Source organism: Mytilus edulis, unplaced genomic scaffold, assembly GCF_963676685.1.
Source record: "Mytilus edulis unplaced genomic scaffold, xbMytEdul2.2 SCAFFOLD_115, whole genome shotgun sequence".
Classification (NCBI taxonomy): Eukaryota; Metazoa; Mollusca; class Bivalvia; order Mytilida; family Mytilidae; genus Mytilus; species Mytilus edulis.
Window position 1 is genome coordinate 2398 of NW_027268536.1, and position 13043 is coordinate 15440.

The following is a 13043-nucleotide window of genomic DNA, read 5'->3' on the forward strand; positions in this document are numbered from 1 at the left end:
GCTGGGCCATAATATTTTGATATTAGTATGATAGTCTCAGAGTTAAGCAACTTTAATCAATAGTTTGAAACAATCCATAAAAAATATAGGGAATTATATACACCAATCAATTAGATCTACATGACCAAAAGTCTCTTCATGCGTGTGGAATGCGTAATTTTTCCTTTGGGATCAATATTCTTCTGTCAGCTGTTCCATCCGTGCGTCCATAGTTATTATTGTAAAAGTACGGAATTTCGGTCATAGCTGCTCCGGTTCAGATCCGTAGTTTAGAAATTGGTCAATGGCGGACGAATGCACATGATGCAGAAAATTTACAAAAATAAACGATGTTTGACAAGTTATTTGGAAAGGAACATGACGTTTTTAATGCAATAAATGGATTAAAAATTTACTGGAGGCAACTTTTATCACGTTTAAATGAAGTAATAAACTTATTTTGCCGCCGAAATTTAGGTTGATGTACGTTTTCGAGTAACAAGCACCGGAACTTGCAGAAATGCACGAAGTGATAAAAAGTTGTATTTTTATCAAATAACCTGCTACACACTGCGAAGACAATGCTTCAACCTCTTTTCTAAAGATAATGAATCGGTTATGTCTGAATTTCTTTAATTATCAATAAAAAACTGATGTTTCATCAACTTGGTAAAAATGAAAATGTCCGATGACGGAAGCGACTGAAAGCGAGTATCGTCATGGACAGGGCGACTTGTTTTCGCTTTTGGGGGTCGGGGAAAGCAAAGTGACGGTCGGGAAGGCGACTTCTTCGCCCAAGTCGCCTGGTAGCGTGAGCTCTGACCATGATCACTGAATCTGATTATTGTGATACTTGTCTTTTGACGGATTAATAATAAAAACAAACGTTTTGTTTTGATAAAATATTCAGCTGAAATTAATAAAAACAATGATGTACGAAATGTAAATCATGAAATGGATTAATTGTAAATCATGAAACGGATTTACAAGTTCATTTATTTACAGTTATACTCTGAGACTAGTCTCAGTTATACTGCATACATTGGTGATTGACTGAATACAATTATTTTGTTAAAAAATATCTGAGACTACTATAACACATATAGTCTCAGCAAATATCAATAAAGATAAATACATTGTATTCCAGTATTCAGTTTCTACTCTGCAAATCAAAGAGAAAATGATAAATTGATTGCGGCAATATAAATATTTTGTCATTTTTTCAACAAACTTTAACATGTTAAAATATTTTGTCACTTTTTCAGCAAAATTTAACATATTTTGTTCATACATTGTACATGAACATGTATACATGTACATAAAATTATGCGACAAGACAACAATTAGAAAAAAATAAAAATCAGGATGAATGGACCTTAGGCGAACAGGTATCAGCCTATCAGGGCGAACAGGTACTAGGGCAAAAGTGAATCAGGGCGAACGGACCCGGACTCAATATGACTCTGCCCACACTATACAATGCATAATTGTGTATATAGCCCTAAATACATGTTTAAATGGGGTCATACAATAACGAGAAACAATTAGAGCAGAGTAGATGCCAGTGAGATGGACAGATAATCATTTCAAATATATGCATAAACACAATTCTCCTCAATCAAAGGAATCACCTGACTTATATTAAATCAAACACATCTATTACTAATGACATACCGATAAAACTGAGTAAAATCCAGGATGAATTTCCCAATCCTGCAACTGTTTTTCAGCAGGTTTCAAAATGTCAGCATTTTTGACTACAAGCATTATGAAGTGCTTCAAGAACTGCTATACTAGGATTTGTCATTATCAAGATATAAGATATAAGTGAGATCTGTTAATTAATGAATAAAATGTGCCAACATTGCACCGGACGATGAACAGACAACATAATTTCCAGCTTTACGCTTGTGTCATATAAAGAGATTATTCTTCCTAGATAAAGTACGGTAAGGTTTTACATGTGATATTACATATCCATGTCAAAAGTTTCTATCGAGGCGTATTTGCCTAACTTTGTTTTTCTGCCTTAACAGACATTTTCCACTATGGGCGCAGCCATTTTTTCAAACCTTTTACTTCCGGTTCCGGTTCTAAGCTAAGATTGGTGACATGTAACATAAATCGTATTTCTATCCCAGTTTTGCAGTTTTAATTTAATGAAGAGACTCATGACTTACCTACCAATTAGAAGAAGTACACACATAACAATGACTTGATTGGCAATACTGCCTTGAATGAAAATTACCCATCATGTTGAATCTTATGGCAGTGGGTTGCCAAAACATGCAATCTACAACACTTCATCAAGGTATAAAGGATCATAAAGTATACTCTAAAGCCAAAGGGCTGGACAGAGACAAACAGTGTATAGATAATGGTATAGTTCGTTTTAGACTATTATGTTTCTAAACTTATCAGAACCAACATCTGTGTTGTCTAGGATGACCAGGTCATTTCAGGTGATGACCTTGTACTGACTCTAGGATAATGACATAAAAATCACTTGTTTAAGTATCAGACCTCAATTTCATTCCCAAAAATCACTTATTAAGTATCAGACCTCAATTTTCTTCCCAAAAATCACTTCTTTAAGTATCATTCTTTTAATAACCCCCACTAATTTCAACACCCCCGTACAGTGAAATTTTTATCGCGAACAGTAGAATTTTATTACATAATCTGAAAGATGAAACCTTGAACTTCACAGGAAAAATACTCCCACTGCTGGGGAAAATCTTTTAAGAAAGTATCAGTTCATTATGTAAAGCCATTATTATAGCATTTTTTCAACTAAAATAGAATTTTCAGCTAAATGATAGCATCAAAGGCATAAACCTTGCTACTTAAAAGAAGCAAAAAGTTCATTTTTTTTAAATTTTACTAATTAAAAGATATTATTTAAACCTATGTATAATCCAAATTTGTGACAAATCCTCGAATTTGCTACTCAAATAAGTGATTTAAAAATCACTTATTTCAGTAAGTCCCCTGACTGAACAATCCACTTCGCTCCTTTGGAGAGGAATGAAGTGGATCGTAACCCTTGTCTAGCGAAGATTACCCGTCCCAGACTAGGCCATAAAAAAAAATAGGTTTGTTTGCCCAAACGCTACCTACCCAGAAAAAAGCTGCCTACTCAAAATCTTTTATTGTCCTGATTTGAAGAAGTTTTTTTTTAATCAGATAGCCATGAAGACTTATAAACCATAGATACTATAAATTCTTTTTGTTGAAAAAAAAAAGAAAATGCCTACCTACCTACCCACTGTCTCAACCTGTGGGTAGGGTTTGGGCAAACCAAAATATTTTTAATTGTGGCCCTATCTGTCCAAATTTTTTTCGGCCCCAGTCTTTAATATGAGGCAGGCATTACCTGTGATAGGGGACGAAGTCTGTATGATTTTTTTTTTTTACTTCAAAATCTGTTAATAAAGAAACGGAAATATCATAAAGTTTTCGATTTTGGTTCTGTTGTTCTACTGGGATTTTAGTTGTGATGGAATTTAAGTTATGACGTCTTTCAATGCTAACAAAGAAACGCTATCATCAAGTAACATTTTTTCATATCAAGGAATTATTAAAGATGAAATTGGAATTGTGTTCATGCATTCCTTTATTTTACTAGACTATTACTAATAAATACATATTGTACTCAAAGTCTCCTGCAAACAAAACCAGTAAAAGGTCTAGATTATTGTGCAAATGCGGGAAAACAAAATAGTCTGAAAATAAAAAAGTTAACAATTTTGAGTTAATTAAAAGAATGAAAATTTCAGGAATGTTCTCCTATATTTTTTTTTTTTTTTTTTATAAATTTTATTGATTTTTCTACCGTTATAGGGGACTTTGTCTCCTTATTATCATGATGTAGTTTATTTATAGTCCAAAATAATTCTGCCGTCTAGAAAGGCTATTTATGATTTTTGCTGTAACGCTTTCCTAGGAAGGTGTCCACATTTTTTTTCATAAAAAAGCTATACAAAACAGCATTATTATTTGGACTACCCCAGTCTCATCTGTCCAAAGTCATTCAGCTTAAAATTGTCATTGTCAAATTGATCTGGCCCCATACAATGTAGTAAAAAAATTATGTCAATGTTAATTTCTATAAAAAATTCAAATGATGCATGACGACATGAGCATTTAGGCCAAATAAAAAAAATATGTGTGGTTCCAGTTACCCTACCTACCCTATTTTTATGCCCCACCTACGATAATAGAGGGGCATTATGTTTTCTGGTATGTGCCTCCATCCGTCTGTGCGTCCGTTTGTCCGTTCAGGTTAAAGTTTTTGGTCAAGGTAGTTTTTGATGAAGCTGAAGTCCAATCAACTTGAAACTTAGTACACTTGTTGCTTATGATATGATCTTTCTAATTTTAAAGCCATTTCCTAAAGTTATTGTGTGAAAACCAAGAATAATGCTTATTTGGGCCCTTTTTTGGCCCCTAATTCCTAAACTGTTGAAACTGTAGGAAAGGAAGGTTGGTATTGATTTTGGGAGTTTTGGTCCCAACAGAATAAGGGGCCTAAAGGGTCCAAAATTAAACTTTGTTTGATTTCATCAAAATTGAATAATTGGGGTTCTTTGATATGCCGAATCTAACTGTCATGACTATGTATGTAGATTCTTAACTTTTGGTCCCGTTTTCAAATTGGTCTACATTAAGGTCCAAAGGGTCCAAAATTAAACTTAGTTTGATTTTGACAAAAAATGAATCAGTTAGGTTCTAAAAATGTACTTAGATTCTTGATTATTGGCCCAGTTTTCAAGTTGGTCCAAATCGGGGTCCAAAATTAAACTTTGTTTGATTTCATCAAAAATTGAATAAATGGGGTTCTTTGATATACCAAATCTAACTGTGTATGTAGATTCTTCATTTTTGGTCCTGTTTTCAAATTGGTCTACACTAAAGTCCAAAGGGTCCAAAATTAAACGTAGTCTGATTTTAACAAAAATTGAAATCTTGGGGTTCTTTGATATGCTGAATCCAAAAATGTACTTAGATTTTTTATTATGGGCCCAGTTTCCAAATTGGTCCAAATCAGGATCTAGAATTATTATATTAAGTATTGTGCAATAGCAAGTCTTTTCAATTGCACAATATTGCGCAATGGCAAGAAATATCTAATTGCACAATATTGTGAAATAGCAATTTTTTTTTTAATTAGAGTTATCTTTCTTTGTCCAGAATAGTAAGCAAGAAATATCTAATTGCAAAATATTGTGCAATAGCAAGATTTTTTTTAATTGGAGTTATCTTTCTTTGTCCAGAATCAACTTAAATCTTTGTTATATACAATATACAATGTATATTCACTTTTTACTACCAACTGATAAATTAAAATAATCTTTACCATTCAGTGATAACAATCAGTTTTTTTACATCTTAATATTTTATGATGTATTTAAATGAGTAGTTATTGTTGCAAACTCCATTAGAAATTTTAATTGAGATTAGTTTTGGAATAAGGGAAAGGGGGATGTGATTAAAAAAATTGGGTTCAATTTTTCTCATTTGAAATTTCATAAATAAAAAAGAAAATTTCTTCAAACATTTTTTTGAGAGGATTAATATTCAACAGCATAGTGAATTGCTCTAAGAGAAAACAAAAATTTTAAGTTCATTAGAACACATTCATTCTGTGTATGAAACCTATGCTGTGTCAACTATTTAATCACAATCCAAATTTAGAGCTGAATCCAGCTTGAATGTTGTGTCCATACTTGCCCCAACCGTTCAGGGTTCAACCTCTGCGGTCGTATAAAGCTACGCCCTGCGGAGCATCTGGTTTTATTTGTTTATTTTTGGACGAAGTCCCCAATAACAGTAGAAAAAAAAAAGAAAAAAAAATTGAAAAAATTCGGAGTCTTCTAACCATTGCTAACATGACTAATGAACTCAAAATTGTTAACTTTTTTTTCAGACTTTTTTAAATCCCAGCATCTGCGCAGAAGTCTACTTCCTTTTCTGGTCTTGTTTGCATGAGACTTTGAAAAGGAAGTAGATTTTTGCACGAATGCAGGAACAGGAAGTAGATCTGAAAAAAAAGTTAACGATTTTGAGTTCATTAGTAGAATGAAAGATTTGGGAAATTTTCCCCAATTTTTTTTTTTTATTGATTTTTCTACCATAATTGTCCCCATATTATGAAAAACCCACTACATCTGACAATGCTCACAGTCACAAAAATGTAATTTGTAGACTGCATATACACATACAAATGTATATACATGTAGGCTTAAGAAGCAATTTTCCAAAAGATTGGTTTATATTATCATATATACATGTACCTAAACTGTAAACATGTCTGCTCAGATCAACAAATAATTAACCATAATTGTTTATAATACCATCATTGACCATATATCATTCAAATTCTAGTTCAGTAAAATAATTCTATTAATATATATCAATTAATTTATATGTCTGATATTAATTTTTTTCCAGTTGGATGAAGTATGTTATAATTTTAGCTGTGTCAAAGTTCCTTCGGGCTGCAGGACTTTTCTTGTCTTATGATTTACTGAAGATTATCCCAGTGGTGCAGTTTCTGTTTATTATTAAAACAGGGTGAGGATTATAGCTAACAATTTATTATTTTTGTTAATTATAATAAAACTTATAGCTCATTGTCAATTGAATTGTACTTATTTTTATGACCCACCTACGATAGTAGAGGGGCATTATGTTTTCTGGTCTGTGAGTCCGTCCGTCCGTCCGTCTGTGGTGCCGTTCGTCCGTCTGGTTAAAGTTTTTGGTCGAGGTAGTTTTTGATGAAGCTGAAGTCCAATCAACTTGAAACTTAATACACATGTTCCCCATGATATGATCTTTCTAATTTTAATGCCAAATTATAGTTTTGACCCCAATTTCATGGTCCACTGACCATAGAAAATGATAGTGCAAAGTTCAGGTTAAAGTTTTTGGTCAAGGTAGTTTTTGATGAAGTTAAAGTTACATCAACTTGAAACTTAGTACACATGTTCCCTATGATATGATCTTTCTAATTTTAATTCCAAATTAAAGTTTTGACCCCAATTTCACGTTCCACTGAACACAGAAAATGATAGTGGGAGTGGGGCATCCGTGTACTATGGACTCATTCTTGTTTAATATAGATTTTAAAATGTATATGATTATGTAGATAATTAATACAAAAAATTAGACTTAGATATGAAACATTACAAGGAAGAAGTATCAGACAGTCAGCAACCCAACAAAAACATCAAAACATATGTCTTGAGTTTTCTGCATTGAAAAGAAATTCAATAATTACTTTTGTCTTACTGCTCTGATCCTCTTCATTCCTGTGAGACATATGTGAAATATATGATTCTAATAGCATTTGTTTTAGTTTCTTTCACTGTATTAGCATTTAAAGGTGTCAGGACTATATTGCGTTTATTTAGCTAAGGTTATGTACACATGTAACAAGAATCAATTCAATACCAGAATTTGACAACATACATGTATGGGAAAGACAGAAATAATTTCTGAATTTATGTTTCGAGCAGGCATATTAAAATGTATATATATTTTTGTAGTGAATAAGCATAACTTTTTGAGTGACCTGTACAATGCAAAATTATCAATTCAATATCCAATATTTCTTCCAATTATAAATTATGTAGATCTATGTATTTTGCTGTTTTCAGGAGTTCATTACCACTACTTATATTACAAAAGCCATTTTCATCAAGTAAAAGATTATCGAAATCCCAGGTATGATTAACTTGAAAAAACATTTTAAATAACTATAGTTTTGAATACATGATGAGATGCTTAAGTTATTTTATGTCTAAGAGATCATTGGTGGACATTTTTTACAAAAGTGTGGATTTTGTCTCATGAACCCAATTATCAATACCAAGCTTTAAGACTCATCAATATTTTTTTTTCTTTTCATTAGTTATCAATCCTTCTTTCTCTTTCTCTTTTGAAATGTGTAATCCTTACATGTCAATTTCAACTGATAACAGGGAAAGATACATTTTTTATATCAATCTTTTCTTCTGAATCTAAATCAGCTTCATGACCATCATGTTATTTCATTTTTATTTTCAGTGGTTTAGAATAGGAAAACATGCAGTTTTTGGTGCATTTCTGAGTCTTCTGTGGCTTTTTGGGTTGACATTATGTGGACCTTTTAGGTAGGAATCTACACTACATACAGTTCACAAAAAAATATTATTTCTATTTATTTTACATTAGAGCCACTAATAAATAAATCACCTCGTCAAAATAACTGTCTGGGAGTCAGCACTAAAAAAATAACCCCCTTTTCCCAAAGGAAACTGCGTTTAGCCAAAATTACTGTTTAAGGATATGCAAATAGTAAAAAAAACATTTAAATTTGGCATACTCTTGCATAATTAAATAAAAAAACTGGTTTTTGTCTGGTGAAAAGGGTAACAAATTTCAGTTGCAGTTCTGATTAAGACATGGAAATATTCATAACAAAAAGGTCCTTAAATATGCAACAAAAAAAGTATTACTTTGATAAGATGTTGAAAAGCAGATATAATTGAAAGGGAAGTACACATGTAATATACATTTATCTTTTGGTCAAATCAAAGTACACAAATGTGCTTGAATTAATTTGTAATTAGTGAGATTTGTTGTTTACATAATCATGATGATAGGAATTTTCGAATCCTGTTTTGTCCTTTTTTTCCAGGACAATACTTTTGTTTGAACATAGTGATCTAGTTATCATCTCAGGTGCCAGTGCTCTGTTCACAGCCAATGGAGGAGGCCCAGCAAAGGTACTTACAGGCTGTTTTATTATATCCCGGAAGTCTTGATTGCTAGTATCATAAATTTGGAAAACATGCGACACCAACTTGCCACACAATTTCATTAAATATTACAATTAGCATCTATCATATGCAATCAGCTGTTTATTGCTTTTCTGTCAAACAAATAAAAACAGGTGGCATTAAAACACCAGCAATTAATCAAATTGTCAAACAAGTTCAAAAACCTGAATAAAATAAACATGGACTAAGTCAAACTGTTTAATTTTTCTTCGCCAATAAAATTTGTTTAATCAAACACAATAGACCACTTTTGAGTTCATCCATCACCGGAAAAAACTCTTCAATTATACGCGCCTTTATGACGTCATTTACCAGATAGAGGGGGTCGCCTGTATCCCTGCACTATTAATGTTCATCAAGCATCTTAGTGATCGTCATTATGCAGGATAAACTAGAAATAATTGTTGTTCTGTAGGTACTTAATGACAATTCTCTAATGACAGCAGTGCTGAGTGTCAATTTTGAAAATTCAATTTGCCGAATAATTCGTACAATATAGAATTATAGTTTTCCAACAACTTGCTCCACATTGGAATGGAAGTGACGACGCCCCTTAACGCACAAATGACGTTCACTAAAACCAGAGTTTTTGACGGAAATGCATCGAACTCTAAAGCTGTCTATTTATTTATTTATTTTTTGCAAATTGAAAAAAATGTCCAAAACACTGAAAATTAGACTACAAATTGTCATCCTTATTATTATAATTATCTAATACATGTATTGCAATCAAAATTCAACAATTGAAAAACTTTATACCAATTGCCATAATCAGATATCCATATAATTTCTTTGCTGCTAGGGGAGATGTGTTTTTTTAATTGCTATTTTGACCTTGTTGTTAGTTGATCATCATTTTCCATATTTCAACAATCTAGGTATAGGAATTGTGCCATTTTGACCTTGTTGTTTAATCATAATTTTTCACTTATTTTAGTCTAGAGGAGCTTTCTTTTTTCTGATTGCCATTTTGACGCTGTTGTTATTTGATCACGATGAAGAACACAGTCACCATGATCATGACGGTATCCTTGCAAATATACTTTAAGACTTTAAGTCATTAAAGATAAACTACAGGATTTCACTAAAATTAGAAATGAGTATTTTCTGAGGTCTGTTTCAGATTTTCATGCATGGGGGGATTGAAGGCACTTTTTTAGGCCCCTACAACCCATGCATAATATAAAATAAAAATATACAACCACACACAATTCGTTAACTTGAATGCCTCTCATCTCCCTACCCCATACATTTTATAACAGTTCTTTGTTGAAATGGCATATGTTTGTTTACCGTACTTTTTTATACGACCGCAAAAATAAAAAAATTGTCTGCATCATCGTCATCAGCGTTGTACAAAGACAGATGCTTCCCTGATAATAACTTTAGTATAAGTAAATAGAAATCAATAAAATTTTAAGACAAGGTTTATAACCACTAAAGGAAGGTTGAGATTGATTTTCGGAGTTATTGTCCCAACTGTTCTGGAATTAGGGACCAAAAAAGGGGCCCCAAAAAAATAAGTTTTTTTTTAGTTTACAGACAATAACTTATGTTAAAGTGTATGAACCTTTCTGAAATTATACCGCAAGTTTCCATACAACAAAGGGATGTTTAGGATATATTATGGGGGTTATGGCTAAAACCATTTATGAATTAGAGGCAAAAAAGGGAGAAAAAAAGGTTTCTTCTGGTTAAAGAAAAATTAAGACAATTAAAAAGAAGTCTAAGCGAGGTAATATAATCCCAATTAAAAACAACAGTGTTTGATTACCTCCCTTACAGTGCCTTTTTAATTATGTATTAAGAAATGATGATTGTCTTGAGGTTATTAGCTGTCAATTTATTTTTAGGCAGTTAAGCTGCCTTACACGAGCACCCTGGATTTGTGTTCTACCCAATACATGCTGAAATACGTGCCATTGTTATTATCTAGCTAGATATTATGTTATTTAAAACTAAATGGACAGTTTTTTCATGCTTTTAATTCTGGATTACAAAAAATATGACCAGAAAAACCTTACATAAACGTCGAATCGCCCAAAAGTTTTGAAGTTGCACATAGGAAGTAGAGCACATTAGGAATCCTTATGTAGTTTATTATCCCCAGAGCTTTTGGCTAAGATGTCAAAGAACAAATGTATGAAATATTTAATCGCCGAAAATCTCTAAAAACAAGTAGTTCAGATTTTCCAAATGGCAAAAGTCGTAGGAATATTGTTTGTCGTCAATATGTAGTTAACTACGTCAGTAGAATTCAACTATTCATGCTATTGGCGGCAATTTTAAATTATAATACAAAATTTTGTATCTTTTCAATTTGGAGGCAGGGGTTTAAATTAGCGGTGGTCTGAGGTCTGCAACCTTCCACTTTTGCAGTCGGACTTTCGACTTGGTTACTAGCTACACCCGACATGACACTTGAAAGAAAATAATAAATAACTTAGCCAAAATCATCATTGGAGTATCTAGTTTAAAAAATGTGTCCGGTGACCCAGCCAACCAACCAAGATGGCCGCCATGGCTAAAAATAGAACATAGGGGTAAAATGTAGATTTTGGCTTATAACTCTGAAACCAAAGCATTTAGAGCAAATCTGAAAGAGGTTAAATTGTTTATCTAGTCAATATTTATCTGCTCTAAAATTTTCAGATGAATTGGACAATGGGTTATTGGGTTGCTGCCCCACAATTGGTAGTTTTAAAGAAATTTTGCTGTTTTTGGTTATTATCTTGAATATTAGTATAGATAGAGATAAACTGTCAACAGCAATAATGTTCAGCAAAGTAAGATCTACAAATAAGTCAAACATGACCTAAATGGTCAGTTGACCCCCCTCAAAGAGTTATTGCCCTTTATAGTTAATTTTTAACAATTTTCATTAATTTTATAAATTTTTGTAAATTTTTACAAAATATTTTCCTCTGTGTAACTAAAGGGCCACGTTTATCATAGATAGAGAAAATTGTAAATAGCAAGAATGTTCAGTAAAGTAAGATCTACAAACACATCACCATCATCAAAACACAATTTTGTCATGAATCCATCAGTGTCCTTTGTTTAATACATGTATGCACATAAACCAAGGTGAGCGACACAGGCTCTTAAGAGCCTCTAGTTTTTTTTATTGTTTTCTCGAAACTACCATCATTTAATTCAGAAATATTTTATGAAAGAGTTTCAAACCCAATCTTATATTTGACATCTCAAAAACGGACCCATTACAGCAGCACTTATGTTTATGGAACTTCAAAACATAGGAACCGAAGTGACTCCACTTTCCCGGGATATGATTATTTGTCTCAACACGTTACAGGGGACATGAAAATACCGGGCGTCCGTCCGTTTTTGGCACATGTTGTTAACACTAATGTGTGTCGATTATTGCAAGATTTTTTTGTAACTTGTATCATCAGCAAAATATGTTTGACACTAACAAAAATAAGTCCTGATCAAATATTATTAACCAATTATGCCCTGTGGAAACATAAATTATAATGAAAATCCTATTGCATTTGCTAGATGAAGCTTTTATTTCTCTTGATCATGTAGAGATATTAAAAAAATGTATAAAAAAGTGCATTTTTAGCCCTTGTATCTTGGATAGACAAAATATGTGCAATGCGGGGACATTGGAACTCTGTTCTTTTATTGAAATTTTTTTTTTTTTAAATATTTGAACCTAAATAGGTATTTATAAGCCCAGGAATTATCACACTCCATTTCAGTAATCACTAGTAGAGTTTTTATCATGTTGTCTTTCATGTCACAGGAAACCATACCCGGATATATTACAAAAGAGCCGAGAGCACTTTTCTGTGATTTATCCATCTTGTTTACATAAACCAAACGATCCTAAAGGAAAAAACATGCAAACTGCTTCATATCCTCACCCTTGTTACATTCAGATACCTCTGTGTGTATCTGCTGTGAACACATGCAATAATATTTTTTTTTGCCAAAAATAAGCATACATGCAAGCTATGCCACTCATACTTTTACAACCTCGTACTAAAGTCAACTTGAACAACTAACAGTCAACTAATACCAACATTAACTATCAACTAGAACAACTGTAATCATTGCGAACTTGTACCCCTGCAGACTCATGTCCTTGAAAAAAATATACTTGATATATGCATTGCTTTTGAAAATTTTGATAAAATATGAATTATTTGCCTTAATGATTTATTCATCAAATGAACATAAATTTACAATATATGAATGTTTAATGTTTGT

At 32.3% G+C, this 13043-nt stretch overlaps 1 protein-coding gene across 1 annotated transcript in view; it reads left to right on the top strand.

The window, feature by feature from the left end:
* Positions 1 to 2077: 2077 nt before the first annotated feature.
* The window catches only part of LOC139507642 (proton-coupled zinc antiporter SLC30A5-like), a gene marked incomplete at its 5' end in the record, with an annotated part of 48742 nt that continues 37776 nt past the window's right edge, over positions 2078 to 13043 (top strand). Inside the window, 6 exon segments of the mRNA XM_071295833.1 lie at positions 2078 to 2290; positions 6433 to 6555; positions 7641 to 7707; positions 8050 to 8135; positions 8663 to 8750; positions 9742 to 9829. Of these exon segments, the coding sequence (XP_071151934.1) occupies positions 2217 to 2290; positions 6433 to 6555; positions 7641 to 7707; positions 8050 to 8135; positions 8663 to 8750; positions 9742 to 9829 (526 nt within the window).